This window comes from Carassius auratus, chromosome 20, assembly GCF_003368295.1.
Source record: "Carassius auratus strain Wakin chromosome 20, ASM336829v1, whole genome shotgun sequence".
NCBI lineage: Eukaryota > Metazoa > Chordata > Actinopteri > Cypriniformes > Cyprinidae > Carassius > Carassius auratus.
The window spans coordinates 8894448-8920601 of NC_039262.1; the positions used below are offsets into that span (position 1 = coordinate 8894448).

A 26154-nucleotide genomic window follows, 5' to 3' on the forward strand; every position below is an offset into this window, starting at 1 on the left:
TGCTATATATATATATATGGTGTCATGGGCTGGCATGCTGTTGGCTATTATATTGTTATATAATATGCCTGTAAAAACACAGATAGTTAACACAGATAAATTGTTTATATATATATATATATATATATATATATATATATATATATATATATATATATAAAATTATAACAATATCCTGCTATTAATCTTTCAGTAACGGTGCTCACTGCAGAGATGTTTGTCACAATTATAATCATCAGAACAGAATTTGAGTGCTGAATTACAGTACATTTACGAAACGCTTATGAGAGAAGTCGTCTTTAATAAGGTTATTTGTGCCATCATAAATAGGCTACATGTAATCGTCTAAATATATCTAGTGTAGTATATGGGATCGTATTTAGAGTGACGCTCGGCTGGTAAAAGCGATGGCTGAGATAAGATCCGAAGAATTCCAGCGGCCGCGAGGGAGGGACGCGCCGCAACAAAGAAACACGCCGTCCACATTCACATACATGTACTCATACTCCTCTCTGCTTCATTTACACAGAAATAACAAGGAGGAGGAAGAATGAGAGTGTGTTTTTCAACATAGACCGTACACGGAAGGGTTTTCTCCTGAAAGTTTTGATCCGGAGCGGGAGAGACACTCGGTTTCCTGAACGCGTGGGTCTAACCTTTGATCAGTGCTGGCACAAGCGCCGCGCGCGGAACGCCGCTGTCATTTACACAGGGGACAAGACTCAAACTACTGTAGTCTATTCCGTTTATTAATGCCGTGTATAAAGTCTTTGGCTAAAGAATTCATTCATCCAGAACCGGTGAGCTTCGAGAGGCGTCGCGTTGAGTTACGACAGGTAGTGACAAGTTTGACTCAGATGTTTGAAGTCTCACAATCGCGGCTCTCTGTCTGATGTCTACCGGGACCTTCACTACACCGAGCTACCGCAATGTCGACCGGAGCAGGAAAGAGACTAGAGAAGCGGGTGAGAATACTGGAGTCCCTCATCAGGGACCAACGATCACCGCTGAATTTGGAGAGTTTGCTGGTAAGGTTATGGGATAATGGGATGCCTTCTGGGATGTAGACCTTCTAACTAAAATGCATTATCTGGGAGGTTTTGTGTAGTCAGAACTTTGAATAATGAACCCCATATTAATTAAAATATAAAAAATTGACAAACATTATTAGACACATCTTGGCCAACATTTGCCACGCGAGTCCTCCAGACATTTGTTTAGTCAACATTAATGAGTGGATTAAATTTCTAAAATTAGCTTGCATCTCCAGTAGCAATCGCAGGAACAAACAGTTCATGTTCATTCAAAATATTATTAGGCTGTCTATTACATGTGTAGACCTTCATTAATTTTTCGAAAAGATATGGAGCATGTAAATGATTATTCTTTTTTTATTAAATCGGCTACCAGAATATCACGCATAATAGAAAATAAATGCACCTTTAAATCATTAAAGAAATACCAACATTTCAAAAAGGAGGAACAAGGTCCATTTGTAAATCAAATTAATATGATTACAAAAAACTAGTCATATGTACTTATTTTTTAATTATCCAAAGAACCTATGTAATCCACACTGGCTTTTGCAAAGGATGTTTATGAAAGTTTGCTTGTATTTTATGTTTGTTTATGTTTTAATATTAATAATACCGGAAAGCTCTTCCTTCACATATAGGTTGTACAACACAAAACAAAACTGAATTATATGTTGAAGGTGTAAACAAATGACTGGACGTTTGTCCCAAAGGATTGCGGTAATGTCGCTGTGTATTATCTCCGAACAGTGTATAATCAACACATCCTCCTCCACAGTAATATCGCTGTCTTTTGATGGTAATATTTTCCCCAAAAACAGCACTTTATTATTATCCAGGCTTAAAGCACCAGGCTTCACTTATTTTACATAAAGCACATATCATCAGAAGGCAGAAAGTATAACTTTACGAAATGCATGTTTATTCAGTGGGTTAAGGTGAAATGTGAGGACATGTCAAGCACACTTTACAGGGTGGTAATGTCTAAAATGTGTGCTCCTATTGTCTCTTCCCATCAAAGACCGAATATCTTGCATTACTACACAGTATTCTCCTCAGCAGAAAAAAAAACCTCATTCCAGACAAGAACTGCATTTTTGAGCAAGAATGAAAGTTGGCACACCCTTCCTTCTCTGGCTGCTTCTTTACTGTTCAATAGGCCTCAGCTCTCTGTGTATGGCATTATTAGTCAATTCACATATACTTTTATTTATAGCATCTTAAAGTACACTTACAAGGAAGTTTCTGGATTTAAGTGACTTGCTCAAGGGCACAATGGTGACAGTTCATACAATGACTTCTTTCCTTTATATAGTAGCTCTTCCGTGTGCTCCGAATTTTCTCCTCATTAATACAATTTTACACCTTAAGCAACAAATAGTAGTATTTTTCTGTAGATACAAAGATGTGCCTTTTATATAGTGGTTCTAAAAAAGTGGTTTTATTTTACATGGAGTAGGTCGCCTCAGGGGGCAGCCATTTTAAGATCACATGGCCAGCTGAATACTTCTCATTTTGTCTTAATAAGGCCCCTATTATTGTGCACTTTATGTATGCTGAAATGTAATGCATTGCTGCAATGTCATTGGTACATGAATACTTTTTTGGGGCAAATACTACACCCACAGTAGAAGTCCAAGACAACTGGATTATCAGCCAGTTTGAGTGCAGCTTTAATTAAAATTATTAATAAACATATTTTGAAATAAATAATTTGGCTCTGACATATTTATAAAGACAAACCCTTTCATAACTCCGTTGGAAAATTAGATAATAGCGTTGCATGCTAACCTGTTCCATTAATGGTAAATGATAGCTATCTATGAACAAACCCTGGAGGTATTGGGTGATGTATTTTTGGTGTGTGTGTGTGTGTGTGTGTTGCCTGTCATGCTCTGGCTATGGGAGGCCCAGGGAAAGACCTAACTAAATCCCTGTTGGTTCATTCCACAGCACGTTTACTTAGAAACATCCACTCACTACCTCAGCTGCTTAGCCATGTATGCTAAGTCAACTCTCAGTAACAGAGTTGAAAATATACACAGCCTATGTTGAGTTGCATTTCATTCCTCTTTTATCCAGAGGATTACATCCTTTCTTCATCCAAGTCATGCTTGCCAGACAGAGCTCCATTTAAGTTCATGATATTGACATCACAAACCCCTTTCTGATACTCAAATCATATTATTGTGATATTTTGTGATGAAACTGAATTTTGGAGAAAAAAAAATTATACTGAGTCTCATGACTTTAATTTATAATATTGGATGCAGACTCATTGTATCCTGCTGCATTGCTACTAAGGGAAATGTCTTACAGGAAGCTGAGGTCACATCCTTCAATTGAGGAGAGAGATAGCTGACACCAGCTTCCTTTGAGTGTGTGTTTGCGTTTTCTAAAAGCTGTGTTGTGGACTGACTCCTAGTGCAAGGAAAACAGGATTCTGTCATTGTTGATTGTCTATGTATGTGTTTTGGCCTGTATGTGAGTGCCTATTTGTGCTAAGGAAACAAAGTTCACCTAACACCCCTTGAAAACATAAAAGTTTTGAAGGTATATAACCAAAGCTGCATGTATTTAATGAAAAATACAGGAATAAATAATAATGTTATGAAATATTATTACAATTTAAAATAACTATTTTCTGTTCAATGTATTTTAAATTGTAATTTACACCTGTGATGGCTGAATTTTCAGCAGCCATTATTCCAGTCTTCTGTGTCACACGATCCTTCAGAAATCATTCTAATGCTGTTTTGCTGCTCACAAAATGTTTCTATTATTATCATGCCTAATATTTTTTAGAAACCATGATTTTTCAGGATTCTTTGATTTAAAAAGTTCAAAAGCACAGCACATATTTGAAGTAGAAATCTTTTGTCACATCAAGTGTCTTTACTGTCAGTTGAATGCATCCTATTTGAATAAAAAAAAAATTATAAAAAAATTACATATATGGCCAGATAAGGACAGGTGACAGTTTTTATCAACTGGGTTGAAACTCTGTCACATAACCACCGTGCTCTTCAACTGTCCTAACTGTGGACCCCTGGTTAGCGGTTTTTCTTGTTCCAGCTTCAGCAAAACACTGTTATTAACCTTTTATGTTGGGCCAGCTAGTTTATGATGTTGGCTCGGCCAAATGGAAGTGTTTGGGCTGGGAATGTGGGGGGTGGGGGCAAGTGTGTCTTCTATGTATAGCTCTGCAGTGTCACTGTGTGTGTTTGGAGGGGTGTGTGAGGTAATTTCCAGGATCATCCAGTGTTATCATATCATTAATTTCCTAAAGTCAATTATAAAAATACAGTTACTTCATTCTAATGCCTAATCCCACTCCTAAATCTCTTCTTTCGGTTTATATCCAAAGTTAAATGCCACAACAGGAACTGTCTGTCAGAGTGGACTAAGATCTGGGATTAGAGGAGAGAAATAAAGTCTCTATGATGTCATTTTTGGCTCTGTGAATAAAGAGAAAAGCCAAATATAGAAATCACTGTGTATTTGAGATTATAAAAACTATATCTTTAAGTGTTTTTTTTTTTTTTTAATTCTTTTTGTTCTTGTCTTGTGCAGGATTCAGTAACCGCTCTGGCCCTTGATCTGAATCATCCCACACTGAGAAAGAACAAAAATATAGATTCCTTCTTAAACAGATGTAAGTCTCTTAGGAAGTACAAAAATTATTACATTTATTGTATTTGCATGTATTTTGTGTGTGTGTGTTTTTTTTGCTGAATTGAGCTTTATGAATTAATATTGTCAGTAATTATAGAACTTTATCTCAGTAACTTATTGCTTAATTGTTTTTCTCGAATATATAATGATAAAAAAAACATACTGTACATTGCTATATTGTGATAGATCAGTCTATGGATATATCAATACACATCCAAATCCTACTGTCAGCTTTGTCAACATGTAGCTTACAAAAACAAGTTAATTAAATAACTGAGGGATTTCTGTGCCCTGATACATTTTTGTAAATGAACATAATGTAAATGTGTTTGTTAATTAATTATTAAATGATCAACAGTATTAATGTAATAATATGCATTGTATAATCTCTCTAGATGAAAAGTCAGTGAGTTGCCTCAGGGAACTACAGGTAAAGCTAGATGATTTTGACAGAGTCAAGCTGATTGGTCGTGGAGCGTTTGGCGCAGTGCAGCTGGTGAGTGGGTGTGTGTTTATGTGAGAGTCTGCCCATCTTATCTGCTGTTTGTCTTCAGGCATAGCCTTTTCTCTCTGGGTGTGTGTTAAAGGATTAGTTCACTTTCAAATTAAAATTTCCTGATAATTTACTCACTCCCATGTCATCCAAGATGTTTACTTCCTTTCTTTCTTCAGTCAAAACGAAATTAAGGTTTTTTAGAAAATGACTGATCATTTCACTAGATAAGACCCTTATTCCTCGTCTGGTATCGAGTAGAGCCCTTTGAAGCTGCACTGAAAACCGTCATTTTGACCTTAAAACTGCTTGGTAGCTGTTGAAGTCCACTATAAAGATAATAATCCTTGAATGTTTTAATCTAAAACCTTAGTTTCTTTTCGACTGAAGAAAGAAAGATGTAAACTTCTTGTATGACATGGGGTGAGTAAATTATCAGGAAATTTTAATTTGAATGTGAACTAATACTTCATTGCCAGTGAGGCTTGTACGCACATGTTCTGCTTGCTCCTACTTACCTGCAGCAACACAGAGCATGCATGCTTTTACATTTTTGATAGGCACATATTGTCTTATTCTTTTAGTTTCACACTTGTCACTCAAAATATATAAGTCAGTGTTTATAAATTATTAACTATGGTAGAGCATTATCTGTTTCTTAGAGTCAGCTATAGATACATTAAACACTTGTTTGCATTAACATATTGCAGAATGTGTGTAGTTTAATTAAGGGTTAATGTGGATATTTATGATGTTAATGCACATATGTGCATGTAGGTACGACACAAAGTATCCCAACAAGTGTATGCCATGAAGCAGCTCAGCAAGTTTGAGATGGTCAAGCGCTCTGACTCTGCCTTCTTCTGGGAGGAGCGTGACATCATGGCATTCTCCAAGAGTCCCTGGATAGTTCAGGTGGGATTCACTTTCACATACAGATATGCATTTGTGGTACTGAACTGCATCTATATCTGGCTTTAATAATAATAAAAAATCTAGGGTGCCTACAAGGACACTGTTAAAAGATTAAATCACTGGTAAGTAAATAAATACCTCTAGGGATGTCAAAATGACCAGTACTTATTATAGTATATTAAGTTGATAATAAAATAAAATAAAAATAAATGCAGACCGAGTGCTTTCAGGCGGTTGTGTTTGAATCCTTACACCTCACAGGATGCACCTGCACATGTTGTATGTCCTAATGTAATTAGGCAAGAAAAGAAATGTCAGATCTGCTCAACATAATTGCTGCTGTAATGTTGATTTGTTCATAATATTAATTAACAAAAATGTGGTCATTCTAATGGACAGTTATCTTAAATAATAATTACTCTGAAAAACCTTATTAAGAATTAATTGGGAAAATACTTGAAGACAACATGTCCCTTTTTTTATGTGTATGTTGTGAAATTACACTGTATTGCTATCGACTGCTAAAATGTTGGTATTGTGACACCTGTTCTCTCCTCTCTCTCTGTCCATAGCTGTGCTGTGCATTCCAAGATGAGAAATATCTTTATTTGGTGATGGAGTTCATGCCAGGTGGAGACCTGGTGACTCTGACCAGCAATTATGACATCCCAGAAGAGTGGGCTCGATTCTACACGGCAGAAGTGGTGCTGGCACTGGATGCCATCCATTCTCTGGGCTTCATTCACAGAGACATCAAACCAGACAACATGCTGCTCGACCGCAACGGACACCTGAAACTCGCTGACTTTGGCACATGCATGAAGATGGACTCGGTGTGTTTTGGGTTGTGTGATAAGTGCCTTTGTGTGTGTGTGTTTGTGTAACTGTGTGTCAAATTGTATGCAAGATTGCAATTAGTTTGTCACAAATCATAGTGTATTAGAACAAGAAACCTAGTTTAAACCATTAGATTTGCATTTAGACTGCAGAAATCCCCCATGCTAAGGTAATATTTATGTCAGTGCTGCCATCTTCTGGTTAGATCATATAGTGCAGCGTGAATTATGATAACCTGTCAATGGATTTAAAATGGCTATTTTTCCCAGTTTAATATGCATATGTGTATAAGCATCTGTATTTGTGTTTAGTCCGGTATGGTCCGCTGTGACACTGCTGTCGGGACCCCTGATTACATTTCCCCAGAGGTTTTGATGTCTCAAGGAGGAACAGGTTACTATGGCCGGGAGTGTGACTGGTGGTCTGTTGGAGTTTTCATATATGAGCTGCTAGTGGGTGAGTAGCAAAAACTTCATCTGTATCCTTCAATATCCTGTGATGTCATTTCACTGTTCTTACAATCCTATATTAACCCTCTGTGGATGTGGACAGGTGACACGCCGTTTTATGCAGAGTCCCTGGTGGGCACCTACGGAAAGATCATGGATCACAAAAACAGCTAACTTTCCCAGATGATATTGAACTGTCAAAGGAGGCCAAAGACCTCATCTGTGCCTTTCTGTCTGACAGGTGAGAGAGAGAATGCTAATGCTAAACATTAGACTTTTACTGCCCTGAGATGTGACTGTCCCAAAGCAATAATGATGAATAAAAAACGTTCCATTCAAGTTGTAATATGCCACTACTGTTCAAATCTGTAGGGGTCAGCAAGGAGAACTTATTATTGATCAAAGGTGCAATATTAGAATATAATTGTTACTTGTAATTTGCTAAAGAATCCCGAGGGGAAAACTGTATCAGTTTCCACAAGATATGAAGGGCAGCGCAACAGTTTACAACGTTGATAATAATATGAAATCATCATATTAGAATAATTCCTGAAGGATCATGTGTCAAGCACTGGAGTAACAGCTGCTGAAATGTCAGCTTTGCCAACACCGTAAAAAATATATATAAACAGACAACAGTTAAAATATGTTTTTATATATATATATGTATGTATATCACTATACTGTATTATTGATACAGTAAATTCTGCCTTAAAGAGCATAAGAGGCTGCTTTAACAAACTTTCAGTCACTTTCAGACCAAAATTCAGTCACTGGTAAAATTTCAACTTTATGTTCCAATGCTTCTACTGCATTTCTTTTTTAACGCCAGGTCACTCTTTCAGCCTTTCACCTTCAATCTGTTTTCCAATAAGTCGTTTTTTCAGTCTTTTTCTCCTCCTCTCACGTGCACACACATATGAACATTCCTGATCAAATATCCAGAGAGGGGTATATGTTGTCATGTAAAAGCACAACACACACACACACACACACACCCCTCCCTTTGCATTCTAGCTACAGGAATGTCCCACACGTGGCAGTCCAAACTGCTGCACCCCTCTGATCCAGATGCAAGGAATGGGAGGAGAACGACCGTTCCTTATTTTTTGATGTTACTGTGTGTGTCGCTTTCGCTCCTCAACTCATCCATGCTCTGCCGTTTCCCATCAGCCACTCGCTGTTGGAAGTTCCAGGCTCACACACACAATCGTCACTTAAGGGATTAGTGAGCGTGGTTGTGGTTCTCTGTTTGGTTTGCTGACCAGTGTTTTGCTATGTTCAGGGAGGTGAGGCTTGGCCGGACTGGAGTGGATGAAATAAAATGTCACCCTTTCTTCAAGAACGATCAGTGGACCTTCGACACCATACGAGACAGTAAGCCTCTGAGTGTGAGTGTGGCTGATCATGTGATCATGACTTGTGAATGTCATGATCATTCATGATAATTATAGCCAATTAAGTAATTATCACTATTAAGTCAATATTACTAACTTACTATAACATTATGCATGTGCAGAATGATAACGGTATACAGCTGATGTATAAACTGAAGTCTTGCATCGGTTCATGTCTTGAGTCGTTCATATCTGCTCAAATTATGAATTTGGGGTTTTGGAGTACAGCTTTTAAGCTGAATGAAATTGCTGCTCAGATTCTTTCTCCAGGCAAACATTCACTTCACACCCTCATGCTGTGCTTCAGGGAAAGCTATTTCAGTCATGCAATCATAGTCTTGAATTAATTTTGTACTGAAACTTTTTTTTTTTGTTCTTTGCGGTTTCTACCCACTGACTGTTTTATTGATTTATAATGATACAGTAACTAAAACAGTTTACTTGTTTAGATGTGTTAGGCTTGTTGACCATAATTTATCTTCACTTAGTTGATGTATATTTCTGCATGAAGTTCGAGAGCTTTCTGACCCTCCAAAGACCGCAACACAACTGAAATGTTCGAAGACCAAGAAACGTAGCACAGACTTCTGTAAAATAGTCAATTTTACAGGGTTCAACTTTAATTTTATGAAGCTACGAATATACTTTTTGCGTGCAAAGAAAACAAAAATAATTTTATTCTCAATTCTTTAATTCTGATTTTCACACGCATGCGTTGTTTACATGAAGTGGATGCAAGTGCATGCATCATTTTACTCTCCACAACGGTGGTGCGCCATAGCAGACGGGACGAGGAGGAGAAGAATTGTTAAGTCGTTATTTTTGTTTTCTTTGAGAACAGAAAGTTTTTTCATAACTTTGTTAAATTACGGCTGAACCCCTGATGTCACATGGACTATTTTACCAATTTCCTTGCTACGTTTCTGGACCTGGGAATATTTCAGTTGTGTTGCTGTCTTTGGAGGGTCAGAGAGCTCTTGGATGTCATCAGAAATATCTTAATCTGTGTTCCAAAGATGAACAATGGTTTTACGAATTTGGAAAAACAAGAGGGTAAGTAATTAATGACTGACTCATTTCTGGGTGAACAATCTCTTTAATTATGTGATGTGATAAAACTGCAATGAGTGCTGTTACACTTTTTGCTGTTTTATGCCATTAATACTTTATTTTTGTTAGTTTTGTTTTGTTCTGTAAAACTGCTCTCTGTTTTGTTGTGTTGTGTTGTGCTGTGATGTGCTCCTGTCAGGGTTGTGGTGTTTTGGACAGGGTTACAGGGTTATGGGGCTGGTTTTCAGTAAGGGTGGAACCCAGCATTTGGCCCGTACACAGTTACTAATGAGAGAAGAGCCTCAAAACCGCAGAGTTGGACTCGTTTTCTGCTCCTCTTTCTATCCCTCGCTCCAGTGATGCCCAAATGCACATTCTGTATTTGCTTTCTATCTAGCTTTCTCTCTGACTCCATAGTAGTCTGTTATTAGCGGTGCTATCAAGGAGCATTCTGGGAAACAACTGCATCTCTATATCTGTATGATGCAGTGTTGCCATATAGCAACGTATCATTATCTCTCATTTTCTTGCAGTTCAGAATAAAATACAACAGATTTTGGATTTTATCTTCAAGACTGTTTTTCTTGCATCAATGATGACCAAATTTATTTGGTTAATTTTTTATAAGTTTAATAGATGTTTGTCTAAATTGCCTTATGTCTGAATTGGTTTTGCAGTATATTGAAAAAATATGGATGTAAATTGCAGTAATGCATTTCCTCACTGAGAAATGTATAGATCAGTGCTATCAGTGACATTACTGCAGTTATTTATTTATTTATTTATCCATTAATTTTGAATTACTTGAATTAATAGATTTAGCACTGTTTATGCATTAAAGGGATAGTTCATTCAAAAATAAAAATTCTGTCATTAATTGCTCACCCTCTTGTCCTTCCAAACCTGTAAATCCTTTGTTCATTCTCGGAAAACAAATTAAGATCTGTTTGATAAAATCCAAGAGCTTCTTCATAGACAGCAACACAACTGGGACAGAAAGGTAGTAAGGACATCAGTAAAATAGTCCATGTGAAAATACTTTGTGTATACTAATACTTTCAAAGAAAACAAAAATAACAACTTTATTCTACAATTTCTCCTCTTCCATGTCAGTCAGGCTTCTTGTAGCTTCATATCATTACATGGACTATTTTAACAATGTCCTTACTACCTTTCTGGGCCTTAAACGTGTTTTTTCCGTTGCTGTCTATGCAGGGTCAGAAAGCTCTGCAACATCTCTGTCTGTTTTTGTTTGGCTGTGGAGAGTTTGAATGCAGTCCATCCCCATTAGATGTTTGACACATGTTCTCCCAGCATGCTCTGCACGTTCGCTCCAGAGGCAGGGAGTGTTTTGGATGTGTATGTGAGCATGAGTGTGTGTGAGCACAGTAGGTAGTGAGTAAGCACCGGCCAGCTTGGCAAGTCATACATGCCACTCCTCCCTTCAGTACAGTGTCTGCTTTGTGTGCTACACACACTGAGCCTTTCACTGTGAGACTCTCTCTCTCACACACAAGCAGTCAAACAGGACACACTATTTTTGCTCAAATCTTTTACAATATTCTCTCAACCCCCTCCTCTCTCTCTCTCTCTCTCTCTCTCTCTGCCTCTCTCTGTCTCTCAGCCATGGCTCCAGTGGTGCCAGAGCTGAGTAGCGATACTGACACCAGTAACTTTGATGAAGATATAAAGGACGATCCGTTAGGAACCGAGACCTTTGCCCCTCCCCGGGCCTTCACAGGAAATCAGCTACCATTTGTGGGCTTCACCTATTTCAGGGAGGACCAGTAAGTTTGAAAATGTGATTTTGTGTGTATTTGACAAGATGGATTCTGACAGTAGAAGAGGGGCTAGTGAAATTTTGTGTTATAATGTAAAATATTGTCATTTTATTACAAATATGTTTTATTTCATCTTACGTAATTGATTTGTTGCATAATATGTCAACGTAATATAATTGACGTGTGTGGAAAAAGGATTCGAAGAGTCCCAACACGGTTCCCAAACATTTTGGCCCATTAATTTCCATGACTTTAACAGGCACTCAACCAATATTTTTGAGCTGAGCATACCTAGAAAATAATATATTCATTTTATTTCCGTTGACTTCCGAGTTTTTTTTGTTGTTGTTGTTTATGATGGATATTATACATTTTTTATAATTTTTTTTATTTAATGTGTTTCAATGACTTAAAAAAAATGTTTTCCATTTTCAATTTTTTCTAAGTTAACATCTACAGTGAAAAGAGATAAATATTGAAAAAGGTAAAGACTGAGACCGAAGTTAAAAGAGTTAAAAATCCATATTTCAGACACTGTAGCACTGTTTGACTTACAGATGAACACTACAGAGCTGTAAAACGACTGCAGGCTTCTGTTATTGATTGATAGAGACAGGATGTACAGTATTTTTTTTACATGATTTTGGTAACCATGAATGAGTGCCGTACTTGTTCCATCACATTTCCCTCCTTTTTCCCTTATCCTTTAGCTGTGCCTCCCTCGCTTTCTCAGTTTCTCCAGTGTGTCTGAGTGAAGCCACATGGGCCACTGGCTGAGACTGGCTGGAGACTGAATAGTTGCTTTGAGATTTTCTTTCTTTCATTTCCTCTCTCCTCCTCGTTCCCTCTCTCTTTTTCTAACTTATTCTCTAAAAACTGTCTTTTTCATCTTGAATTAATTTATGAAAGCTCAAAGTGTGTTGCTGCAGAGTAAACAAGGACCAAGCTTGCTGAGAAGAGTGGAACTTTTTCCATAATGCTCTTTCTATCTCTCTTTCAGACTGTTAAACCGAAACAATAATTGTTCAGAAGAGGACTCTAAAGCTGATAGTGTCAATGAGGATCATAATTTAAACCAGGCAGAGGTGCATTTATTTTTAAATATTGTTACTTTTCTTTTTTATGTTGATAAAGGGGTATTTGAGCCTTACTGATAGAGCTGTGAGTGTACATAAGGAAAAAAGTGTGGGGAATGTGGCTCTATAATAGCGGGTGGCACAAAATTAGCACTTAGATCTCTAAAATAGATGCTTTTATGACTTGGTCTGCAGCAGAATTTACCCCAGCCGTTTGGTGCCGTTACTCAACATAATTGGAGTGTTTCTCCACATTCTTTAGATAATTGCTGCTTTTAATAGAATGGGAAAACAACTGGCATCAGGTTTTTTTTGTTGACTTTTCACATGTGTTTTGTGAATGTTCCCAGTCCAGTGACCTGCAAACAAGGCTGAAAAAGTTGGAAGAAAAAGTCAAACATGAGATGCTAGCAAAGGAGGAACTGGAAAATAAATGCAGGTAGAAATACTCATAAACATGCAGTTGGATCCAAATGAGAAAATTATTTCAGTTTTAATGCCATGTTTATATTTTCTATAAATTACATTTTTGTGGCCTCAGATTTTGGACCCCACTGTAATTCTGTTCATATTCATACATAAAGCAAATTCAAAACACTTACAACAAATTTAATCTGTATTGTGTCTTAATAGAACAGCAAATCAGCGGCTAGAGAAGTTGTCCAAAGAGCTTGAGGAAGAAGTAAGACACAATTTTACATTGCACTCGCCCAAAAAAAGGCTTTTGTTTCAAACAGTTCAGAAAAAAAGTGCAGCTTCTTGTTTCTCTCTTGTTGAAGGTGAATGTGAGACAGGCTGTGGAAGACTCTCTGAGGGAACTGGAGAAAGAGAAAGCTTTACTCAAGCACCAGCGTTCTGCGAGCATACGAAAGGCTGGCCAAGAAACGGACAGAAAGCGTCTGCTTGAGAATGAGGGTGAGAACATTACAAACACCGTTGATAGACCCTCAACAATGACATTAAATAAAAAACAGTGACTGCATTGTGTATTCACAAGGAGCGGGAAAAATTCTATTCATGAAGACATCCATATTGCATCAATCTTTAGATGCAGCTTCTGTGCAGCTTTTGGTTGAAATTAGTTCCTTTTAATGCACAATATTTTTGCCGACATTCTTGATTCACCGAAGCACTGGCCCAAAATTTCTACACGATTTGCTCAGTATTAGCCTCTCCCATCTAGAAAGTATTAGTTCTGCTCTGCTGATGTTGTGATGTTAACATATTTTGCATTTCTCTCTCTTGCAGTGAGCAGCCTGAAAGAGCAGCTAGCCGAACTGAAGAAGAAGACCCAGAACTCTCATATCTCTGCCGAGAAGAACATTCACCTGGAAAGACAGGTCAGAGCCTCAAAACCTCAGAGCAATAACAATATAACAAATAGCCAGATGATAAACTGATAAACCTTTTGATTTAAAAGTTTAAAAAGTTGAAAAGCCTTTTTAAATAAGTTTTTTTTTTATATATAAATATAAAATTATACAAATATTTGTTATTAAGATAGCCTAAGTGAAGAAACCCGCTAATGGAACAAAATGCAAAATAGAGTTCTGAAGCCCCGAAATAATTTGAGCTTAAACTACCGATCAAGTTTTTAAAGGAATTTATCATTTTAGTCAATAAAGATTTAAATTTAAATTTAAAAGAGAAAGTAAATACAGGAATAATAACCCTAATGTCTATTACATTTCTATTAAATTTCAAATAAATGCTGTTCTTTTAAACTTTTTATTTTCATCAAAGAATCCTGGAAATAAACACAGCCTTGAAGAGCATAAGAGACTTCTTTCTAAAACATGACAAAAATCTTACTAACCCCAAACTTCTGTACAGTTTCTGGAATTTGTTTTGGTTTTAAGGATATAATAAAAGTACAAAAGAGATTGTGATGTCTTTAGCTGGAGGAGCTGAATGCTAAGCACCAGGCTGAGGTGGAGGAGTGCGAGCGGCTGAAGAAAGCCCAGGGCGAGGCTTTGAGACAGTCCCAGCAGCTGGAGGTCTCTCTCAGGGAGCTTCAGGAGCGTCTGGCCCAGCTGGAGAGCAGCCGGCTGGGTCTGGAACAGGAGAGACTGAGTCTGCAAACCTCACTGGAGGTGGAGAAGCGAGAGCGAAGCCTCGGCTCAGAGACCATCAATGACCTACAAGGTGAGTGCATTGCATGTGTGTCTAAGCCTTTTTCTGTTCATCACACAGATGTAACTGTGAATTCGCATCTACCAAGCTTCCTAGAAGGAGACCGTGTTACATTCTAGGGATCACACTTGTGTGCAGGTCTGTGTGAGTGAGTGAAAGCAAATATTTATGTGTGAGTGTGTTGGTGTCCGCTCCTCGCTGAAGGACACACTGGGCTCTTGTCTGCTGGGCTGGGCAGTGTTGTTGTGTTGGGGTGGAGCTGCCCGCAGCGAGTGTAAACATGAATAGAGCGTTATTTTAAGGTCAGAGGCAGGTAGATGACGTTGTGTCGCTGGACAGAGAAAAACAGGCAAACAAGATATCTCTCTTCGTATTTTCAGTTTTGATCTTTTGTTTTCATGTGTGTTTTTATAATCTCCTGAAAGATTATTATTATTATTATTTCACTTAAATCACAGATTTTACTACTTTAAAACTGAAGTCTTAGTCTGGGTGACAGATCAATAAAACAAAATCCTTACATAAAAGGCATCTGAAAAGTAGCAAAAATAAATGAAGGCATAGTAAGTTTTAAAGTATGAAAATTCCAAGATAAACAAATAGTGAAATATAAATATAAAATTGAATTGTCAATTTTTCTCAAATTACAACTGTCCTTCATTCTTTTACACCATGACAAATGGTTTTGCAAGGATTGTGATGAAATATGTGGTAGATATGAAGAAAACAAAGAAAAGACAAGGTCATTTGTCATATTATTTAAAAATATGTGTGTGTGTGTATATATATATATATATATATATATATATTGTTTAAAAATGTTAGAGACAAAATAAATATAAATAAATAAAAAAAAGCAAGAGTTTGAAGCGTTTTTATAATTTTTTTTTTTAATAAAAAAAGAGTATTTATATTCTAAAGGACCACCGGGCCAAATGTGCCTATAGAAGAAACACCTATTTATGGTTTTTATGGTTTGAGATTTAACATAAAAAAATTAACCTAATTTCCTGACTTTAGCTTCATTCTTGTGATTTTGTAAGGCTGTCTTTCTTTCAATTTCATTTTTATTTCTATGTTTCTTACATTTTCAGGACGTGTCTCTGGACTGGAAGACGAGTTAAAGAACATAAAGAGTTCTTTATCAAAGACTGAAGCAGAGAAAAGACAGTTACAGGAGGATCTTACTGCCCTGGAAAAGGTGTGTGTGCGTGTGTGTGTGCGTGTGTTTTACTGAGAGACTAAATGACTCACATTCTCAGCATATGATGTGTGTGTGGTTATGTGTATTATTTTGAACCCCATATTAATGTTGTCTCCTTCACCCACAGGAGAAGAGCAATCAGGAGATCGATCTTTCTTTTAAACTCAAAGCCATTCAGCAGAGTCTAGAGCAGGAGGAGGCGGAGCATAAAGCCACTAAAGCCAGATTGGCTGACAACAACAAAATCAACCAATCCATTGAGGAGGCCAAGTCTGAGGCCCTGAAAGGTAAAATTACACCATTGACTCTGATTTAAAAACTTGTACAAATTTCACTACAAATTAATAAGGGGAGCTCAGTTTAGAGTGCGAGAGAAAAAAGTAATCATGGTTACCTTAGTTACCCATTTGTTTATTCTGGCCAAAGTCCTCAATTGCCTCTCTTAAAATGATCCTGTGATAAATATAAAACTGTTACTCAAAAGGAATTTGCATAAACAAAAAAATGTGTGTGTTTAATCTTTACCTTGACACCAGAATCTTGCCTGTCAAGATTTACCTGATTCTTTTGGAAGAGTACGCGCATTACCCCTGTGTGAAAAAAATGTTTTCCTCATTCCAAAATGACTTTTCCATTTCTTTATTTTTTTGGTTCTAGCTGAGTAAATCTTTCCAAAGTCTGTAGTACAAGCCTGTGGCTCGTTCTCCGTTGGGTTATGTTGTGTGTGTTTGTGTGACAGATATGGAACATAAGCTGCTGGAAGAACGATCTGCCAAGCAACAGTTGGAAAACAGACTGATGCAGCTGGAGAAGGAAAACTCAGTATTAGACTGTGACTACAAGCAAGCCAAACATGAGCTTCAGGAGCTCCGCTTGCTCAAAGAAAAACTCACTGAGGAGGTACACCTGCATATTTGTGTTGTTTTTTAACATATTTTTTGCACTTCAACACTTCTTTTTAGCACATATTTCTGCATGAAACATCATTTTAAACTTAAAATAAAAGGCATTTTAAAATTACATATATACATCACATGGTGTGTGGCGAGTCCAAGATTAAATCCAGTCTTTTGTTTGTGTGTGTGTGTGTGTGTGTGTGTGACAGGTGGAGGTGCTGAGTGTACGTGTGCAGCAGGAGACTCAGAAGAAGACTCTGTTTCAGGCAGATCTCAATGCACAGAGGCAGGAGGTCAGCACCCTGCGCTCCTCGGAGAAACAGCTCAAACAAGAAGTTAACCATCTGCTGGAGCTCAAACTCAGCCTGGAGAAACAAAATCAAGAACTACGCAGGTGAGTTAGGCTTCATGATGGAGGCGATATCAATTACAATGGTATTGTTCTTCTGTGTCATTGTGTTGTTAATCTCCTTATTCTCATAGAATTAGAATGATGAATAAAACTGGGTTATCGTTATAGTTATGGCTAAACTTACAAAGTGAAACACTAATAAGCATAATGTTACATAGCAGACATATATTGTGCATGCAATTAATAGCTCTCTTTGTCCACTCAGGGACAGAGAAGAAGCTGACAAACAGCTGAAAGAGCTGAAGGACCAGTTGGAGTCAGAGCAGTACTTCACAGTATGTCTGACAGGCTTTAACATATACTTTGTCAGTGAATGTGTGGAGGGCTGTTTTTGATTGGTTCGTGTATCTGTGCACTCATATTTGTTTTAAATTGAAAATGTTTTCCATGATTTCAGAAACTGTATAAGACTCAGATTCGAGAGCTGAAGGAGGAGAGTGATGAAAAGGGTAAACTCTACACAGACGCTCAGCAGAGAATAGAGGACCTGCAGGAAGAGAGGTGTGTATTTCCACACAAGTATTTGTTTTTGAGACCGGATAGCAGGACATATGATAAGGACTGGACTTTTTTTATAAACTGCTCTACGTAATTATTTTCAATTGACACTATCATCTGTATTCATGAACCATCAGATAGATACATCTGTGCAGAACTCATGTAATGACCAAAACGGTGTTTCTTAACAAGTAACTTTTAGTTTAGTAAGGTAAATAGATGCTAATAGAATGAATGAACCGATAACAATATCTATGCTTGCATCTTTGTTCACCAAATTCCTGTTAATGTACAAATTGGTTCATGTGTGTTTTGGTAGGGACTCATTAGCGACACAGCTAGAGGCAAGCCTGACAAAGGCAGACTCTGAAGAGTTGGCTCGCATCATCGCTGAGGAGCAATACTCAGAACTGGAGAAAGAAAAGATCATGAAGGAGCTGGAGGTCAAAGACATGATCGCCAGACATCGGCAAGAACTCAGTGAAAAGGACAATACCATCAGCTCGGTGAGTATAAGAGCGATTATAAATATATCATAAATATCAGAAGTAATAATTTGTCTGAACACACCAACATACACTTTAGTTAATATTATGTAATTTAAAAAAATATATATTTTACCTAATGTAAGCTGGAGGAATCGAACCGCACACTGACTGTGGACGTTGGCAACCTGGCTAATGAAAAAGAAGAGCTCAACAATCAGCTCAAACACTTCCAGCATAGTGAGTAGGCTGCAGAATGCCAGTTAATATTATAATAACATGAATGAATTTGATTTTTGATGTTTGATGTTATAATGTTCGTATATGGGCTTAACATTTATAAATGTGTATATACAGAGCTGGAGAAGGCCAGAGAAGAAGAAAAACAGAGGAAATCTTTGATCCTGTCCTTTGAGAAGCAAATACAGTCTGAGCGAACCCTCAAGATTCAGGTGTGTTTGGCTTATTTTAATCAAGATACATGTTACACCGTTGTTCTCATAGCTTAAAATAGCTGTTATAATTTACCCGAGGCATGCTAATATCAGATGTTTGTATTGTAGGCTGTAAACAAGCTGGCTGAAGTTATGAAGAAGACTGATGTCAGAACACCGCAAGGCAACACCTTTGATGTCCGCAGGAAGGAGAAGGAGAACAGACAGCTCCAGCTGCAGCTCCGCACCGAGAAAGATAAACTCAACCACACCATCATCAAATACCAGAGAGAAATCGACGAAATGCAGGCTGTAAGTGACATTAAAAGCATACATTTAAAGGAAATGTAACCACCAGGAGACCTTGCCAATATTCTGCATGAACATATAAATCTGTCGTTCTGTTTGCAGACGTTAGCAGAGGAGTCTCAGGTGCGACTGGAGATGCAGATGGCCCTGGACAGTAAAGACAGTGATATTGAGCGTCTGCGCTGTCAGATCACTTCTCTGAGCATCCATTCTCTGGACACCAGCAGCATCAGCAGCACCGGCAACGACCTGGACGGTGATGACGCTTATCCAGGTAACTATCCAGCTTATGACCCATCAAGCACAGAACCGTGTAATGTGCTAATTCATTCCATAATTGATTACCACTTTTTAATTCATTTTGAGCAATAAAAAATGTTGCAACCACAAAGCATTCGATATAAATATATAATATAAGAAAATCAAAAACTGTTTTCAAAGAAGCACTCGCTATACTTTCTTAAACTTAAAAACACCTGGCATATCTATCTATCTATCTATCTATAACATTTTTCCACGGATATCCACTGACTCTACAACACATAATCAATACATAACTGCCACTATTTTTCTCTTTTACCTGTTCTCCATTTCACTCTCTAGCTATCTTTTTTTGTTGACTTCTTTTTAATGTTACTTTCTTCCCCTGGTCAAAATGGCATACTAGATTTATGCATCTCTTGCTTCTTTTCCTTCACTCTTCTTTCACTCCTTCCCACTCTCGCCGCTGTAGTGCGCATCACACACTCACACACCTCGGAGTCTATGTCCTTCACATACCAACGAAGCTCCAAGTCAGTGTGTATTGATACCCGGCCATGCCGGATGGTTCCTCGGTTCTCCTCCGACTCCGAGGAAGAGGAGGATGAGGAAGTCGAGTGGGAGCAAAGGCCCGCCCTCACATACGAGAAGCCTACTGACCAAGAATCTGCAGGTGACCCTGCACGGAAACAAACCCGAATGATACTGCTGCTAGCCCTCCTTTACCATCCTTCAGTGTGGAGTTCAAATACTAAACACCTAGACAGCATTTTGGGGCATAATGCCTATGAAATCCATAAATGCTGTCTAGATAGGCCACTCGCTAGGTCAGTGAATCCCAACCATGTGTATGCATACCACAAGCAGGGATTTGTTTTTATTTTTTATTCTATTTAACCTAAACAACTGGCTTTGTTTAACCAGTAAAAATAATTACTATAAAACAATAGGGGTTTGAAAAAATAAAATAAAATCAATAATTAAGAATGTATTTATTTATTTATTGTAATTAATGACTTCACACACTTATCTTAAAAACTGTGCCAAAGACAGAAAGGTTGGGAGCCACTGCATTATGTTTTGAAACACAGCCGCACTTTTTGACTTTGGTGTGGTGCTCATTAGATTTGACACTTTTTCACATAATCACACTGATCGCCTTGTGTGTTTTCTGAAAGACCATTAACACTACTAAAAACCTTTTTATTCCAAGAGACTTCCAAGAGTACAGTTTGACATTCTGACTACAATTTCTTAAGGAAAAATTAGTCTGCCTTGTCATTTTCAGTTTGACAAAACCTGTGTGGCTCTGTAATCTTAAATAAAATGTGTAAAACACTCTGTTTTTCTTTTACCACAGATTATAGTCTGGAAGGATGGCTCGCAATGCCTAGCAAAAATACCAAACGATTTGGATGGGAAAAGAAGGTAAAGGTTTAAACCTAGACACTCACATGTGGCAACAAAAATGCCCTCTCTGATCATCTGTGTGTCTGTCTATCTTTGTGTAAACTGCAGTATGTGGTGGTAAGCAGCAAGAAGATCCTGTTTTATGACTCGGAGCAAGACCGAGAGCAGTCAAGTCCCTTCATGATTCTGGACATAAAGTGAGTTTTAAAAAGTTTTAGGCCTAAATTTTAGATTTGTGTATTTGAAATGTATGTAAAAAATAGTTTTATAGCGTTTTAACGTGACCTAATGAACTTAAAGGGATGTATATTTGTCAGTTATAAATAAATAAAACCTTTAAGATGTCTGCCCTCATCATGGCAAATTAATGGAATTGTTTTGCATCTATTTGATTTTATTCTAAATAATCATATATGTGACCTTTAGTGAGATATGAGATTTATACATCACCTGAAAGCTGAATAAATAAATAAACTTTCCATTGATGTATGGTTTGTAAGGATAGGACAATATTTGGTTGCGATTCAACTTTTTGAAAACAAAAAAAATCTAAATATTGAGAAAATCACTTTTAAAGAAGTCCAAATTAAGTCCTTAGCAATGCATATTACTAATAAAAAATTACATTTTGATATATTTATGGTAGGAAATTTACTAAATATCTTCATGGAACATGATCTTTACTAAATTTCCTCCATACGATGTATTTTGCTACAAATACACCTGTGCTACTTAAGACTGGTTTTGCAGTGCAGGGTCACACATGTAAAATGCATTTATTCAGAATGCTTAAAGTCAGCTAAATCTGTTCATTGTTAATATATATATATATGGACAAATATGTTTGTATGTGTTTGACAGATATGCACCACATTAATTTATTAGTTAAAACTGAGTAATCCAAATGCATGGGAATTTTATATGAAGTTCAAATACATAAATCTTAAAGATTTACTGCTCTCTTGCGCATCATTAGCCAGCCCATTTATTTTTATGCCTTCCATTTCCCCTCTTAGCAAACTCTTCCATGTGAGACCTGTCACTCAGACAGACGTGTACCGCGCAGATCCAAGAGAAATCCCACGCATCTTCCAGGTAAAATGCTTAATTTGTCCCTCCAGGAAATGTTTTATCATTCTTTGAGATTAACCTTACCAAACCTCTTTTTTTTTCTTCTGTTCTGCCTGTAGATATTATATGCTAATGAGGGAGAGAGCAAGAAAGAGGAGCTTGCTGTGGAAGCTTTAGCAGGAGCTGAAAGGTCGTCATTTATCCCACACAAAGGCCACGAGTTCGTGCTCACGCTTTACCACTTCCCCTCTAGCTGTGAAGCATGTCCGAGGCCTCTGTGGCACGTCTTCAAGCCCCCACCGGCCCTGGAGTGCAGACGCTGCCGAATCAAATGCCATAAAGACCACATAGATCGCAAAGAAGAGGTCCTAGCTCCTTGTAGAGGTCAGGAGGTCACACTCACAAATCACTACACATTCAGATTGTAGCTTGTTATACACATTCGAAATTAGCATTTTTGGTACTAAGATAAAATATAGAAGGTGTCATAAATTCCTTTGATTTATTTGTTTTACATTTTTTATTATAATATAAATAATTAATTAATTATTAATATATTACAACCACATTTTCATAAAAAAAACAATATAAGTAATATTCTAATTATAACTATATAATTTTTTGTAAAAGATAATTGCTATCAATTTTATCACTGTTATTACATTTTATTTATTTACACTACCATTTAAAGGTTTGTGGTCAGTAAGATTTTTACCAAGGCCGCATGTATTTTATTAAAAAATATACAGTAATATTGTAAAATATTATTACAGTTTAAAAAAGTTTCACTTTTAACATGTTGTAAAATGTATTTTATGTCTATAATAACAAAGCTGAATGTTTAGCTGCCATTACTCCAGTCTTCAGTGTCATTTCTTATTATCAATGCTGAAAACAGATGCACCGCTTATATTTACTTTGTATATTCTTTTTATCATTAGTAACATTATAAATGTAAATATAAATTGCAACTGACCTGTATGCTTCATTTTTTGACTCTCCAGTGAACTATGACATGTCCACGGCGAAAGAGCTACTGCTGCTGGCCAACTCCACAGAAGAGCAGCAGAAATGGGTCAGCCGCTTACTCAAGAGGGTCCCACGTAAACCTATAGCCCACTCCTCAAGCATAGCTATAGCTTCTCCTTCCTCCGAGGCATTACCAACTGGCCTGTCCCCTCATCCCTCTCCTCACCTGTCAGCCCGTTCCTCTCCCAGCCTTTCACACAGAGGAGCCGTCAAAGTGTACTCCACCCGACAGCAGCCCTCACCCAAGAGCAGGTGAGAACCGCTTCACAGATCAGTTACTTACAACGGGAATTACACGCGGTCAACTGAGGTTAAAAAACAGGCATTTATAAAAGCAGTGGTTCTCAGCCAGGAGGTGAGGCCCACTACTAGGGGAATTATATTATATTATTATTAAATAATATAAAATGTGTATATATTTAATTTTAATAATAACTGATATGTATGTTAATTTTAATTATCTTACTGCTAAACTGCTAAAAAAATTAATGTGGTATAGAAGAACTTTACAGAAGAACATACAGTTCTTGAAACTTCTGGATTTGCTAAATGTTTTGTGATTTAATTAATTTACCTGTATTGACACTCCCAGTTTCTGTTTATAATATATTGTAGTTCCATTAATATTATATTATGTATTTGCCAAACTCATGCTTTTAGATTTTAGCCTATAATTTTGTGTTAAGGAAGCTGATATTTGATCATTCTTTGAAACAGAAGATTTGAAAGTGAAATTTATATCCATTTATACAAAGTCACTTTCTGTAGTCATTAAAATCTTCTTTAGTGTTTCCTACTTACACTTCTGTACTAGCTTAACTTTTGAGAATGAGTGTTGGAGCATTGCTAATGTTGTCGCTCCTTATATTTATATTCAAAGTATTTGCAAGTCGCTTTAAATACAATCATTTTCTCAATTAAAAGAAAAAATCACCCAAAGATAAACTTGTATAGACTACTTACAATAATTTGATGCTGTTTTGTCAGTTTTTGGAGCTTGCCAGTTGTGGTCAATTTGGGGAATAAAGCAGTGTAAATTCTTAAAAATTATCTTTTTTTTCTGTGGGTGAAAAAAATTGCATACGTGTTTGAAACAAAATGAAAGTCTATATATATTATCAGCATTTTCATTTTTCATCAGCTTCAGTCAAGGTAATGTAGATGCTTTTGATCATAGTTCTGTCTTGTTAACCTTGCACAAGAAGTTAGGTTTGGCTGTTGCACAGGTTCTCTGTAGCTTACATTATACTGCTAACCTTTTATAGCCCTGGCCCCATGCTCCGTATCATACTTCATTGACCTGTTCACCTTTGACCTTTCACCTTCCCCACTTGTGCTTATATGTGGACAGTAAGTACACTGCATCACTGCTTACTGCCCAGGTTTTCTGCTCGTCTGTGCTGCCCTAAAACATCACCTTCAGATATTTGGCTGTCTGTTCTGTTCTCTGTATGCATCTAAAATGGAATAGATCTTCTTTGCTTGAATGTAAATACTAAAACAAAAAATCCACTAACAATGCAATCTCTCTTTTAATTCCATAACACTGGCATCTAATTCTAACTGAGCTCTTTTTAAACGCAGTATCTGATAAAATATCCGACTTTTCAAGAAAGAAAAAAAAACAATATCATGAGGGTTTGGGGCAAATATCTGCCCAAAAATTCAATAGTCAATCTTATTCTAATTACAATTAGTATATAAAGAGCAGCATCTGTCACATCTTTGTAGAACTTAAAGAAAAGAGTGAAGAAAAGAGTGATCTTTTTCAAAAAACTGCATTGATCTGTAGACTTCAAGTTAAACATGGGTGGCCGTAATTTATTCCGTTGATATTTTTACATGAGTCCGAATGACTCCTCTTTGTTCCAGATTGCTTGAGTTGGGCCTGAAGGACTGGGGTTGGTCTCTTGATGTTGAAATGGATGATGACGATGTATTAGACTTCTGAGGAGTTGAGTTTTGTGTGGTGAAACCACAAGTGGTGCCTTAGCATGTTTTTTGTGTCTGTGTGTTTATGCTTTGGCTTTAAAGTGTTTTTTTGATGTCATTAATAGTGCGGGTTTTTTTTCAGTGTGAGGGACTATAACTAGGTCAAGTTTTGATATTGATATTGTGTTTGATGCACTAATGTGAGTGTGTAAGTGTTTGGCTGAATTTAAGCCCGGCTTAGTTTGAAAGACGCAGATAAACTGTTGTGTGTGGTTTGAATAGCGAATGGGATATTCATTTATTTTTTTCGTTAACCTGAAACTTCTCTCCTCTCTTTTAATTTCAGCTAACTTTGGTGAAGGTTGGTTAAGTGATAATCCATTTGGGAACTTATGAGAGCGGAGAAGGTCAAAGTGTTCATTTTGGCAAATTGCAGGACATCCATGTGCCAAACCCCACAAGTATAAATGACTGAGGAATGGGGCGGTCTAAAATTGAAAACCAAACAAGCCATAAATCACCTAAAGGGTGTAGTTTCAATTTTAAGCCATTTTAAGAGTGTTTTATGTCTTTGTAGACTACATAATTTTTTTGTTAACATTTTGAAGTGAAAATATGGAACTTTTTGTTCTCCTCACAAGGTTGAAAATAAGTGTGACTGTTTGCCTGAGTGTGTGTTTGAAACCGAATATATAGGCTCTGCAATTAAACGATCATCTGAATTTATATACTCAATATTATATCTATTTTTGTTAGGAAATCAGATTAATATTTAGTGACAGAGTATATTTTTATCATGCATTATATGAAAGAAAACTTTTGAAAACTGCTTTTCAAAGAGCATTTCTTAGTGGTTTGCCAGAACTATTTGCTCAAAATATATGCATTATTAAAGAGTGATATTACGTTATGCAATGATGCAATGTGTAGCACATTTTATTAATTGCTGTGACAAAAATTAAACTCAATCTGTATGCATAGTGGAACATGAAGACCTCCGGTCCAAACATTTTCTGTGTTTAATCATTTTGCCATGTTACCACTGACAAACCATTGGAAAAATTGTGAAATTGATAATAAAAAAAAAGCTTTATTTGATGAACTTATGTGTGATGATCCAAAACTTGTCTGGGGCGTTTATACAGGAAACAAAATGTATTTATTTTTTTTCTAGGAGAAAGGTTGCATTAATCTATTCAATTAGCACAATCATCATTACTTGTTTATAAGAAGATAAAGCTTTTATAAATTGCAGTATTCAAAGAGGTGGGTAACAACTGGATGATATTCACTGAGCCACTGTAAAATTAAAATGGAAAAGAAAAATATTTTTCATATGTTGCCGTTGCGTTTACAAAGAGTTAAAAAGCATG

The 26154-nt window shown here is 36.9% G+C and overlaps 1 protein-coding gene across 1 annotated transcript; it reads left to right on the forward strand.

Moving 5' to 3' along the window:
• Positions 1–419: 419 nt before the first annotated feature.
• rock2b (rho-associated, coiled-coil containing protein kinase 2b) lies at positions 420–25904 on the forward strand. The gene is given in 34 exon segments (XM_026290876.1): positions 420–1028; positions 4608–4689; positions 5105–5205; positions 5980–6117; positions 6690–6950; positions 7266–7410; positions 7507–7569; positions 7572–7644; positions 8689–8780; positions 11475–11637; positions 12632–12716; positions 13058–13146; positions 13341–13389; positions 13487–13622; positions 13956–14047; positions 14606–14852; positions 15935–16041; positions 16172–16331; positions 16784–16944; positions 17150–17334; positions 17558–17627; positions 17750–17853; positions 18170–18356; positions 18482–18575; positions 18693–18787; positions 18899–19081; positions 19181–19352; positions 20700–20767; positions 20858–20946; positions 21766–21844; positions 21940–22204; positions 22825–23101; positions 24722–24803; positions 25128–25904. Coding segments are annotated over 33 exon segments (4290 nt in total). The 5' UTR covers positions 420–929; the 3' UTR covers positions 24801–24803; positions 25128–25904.
• The last annotated feature ends 250 nt before the right edge of the window (positions 25905–26154 follow it).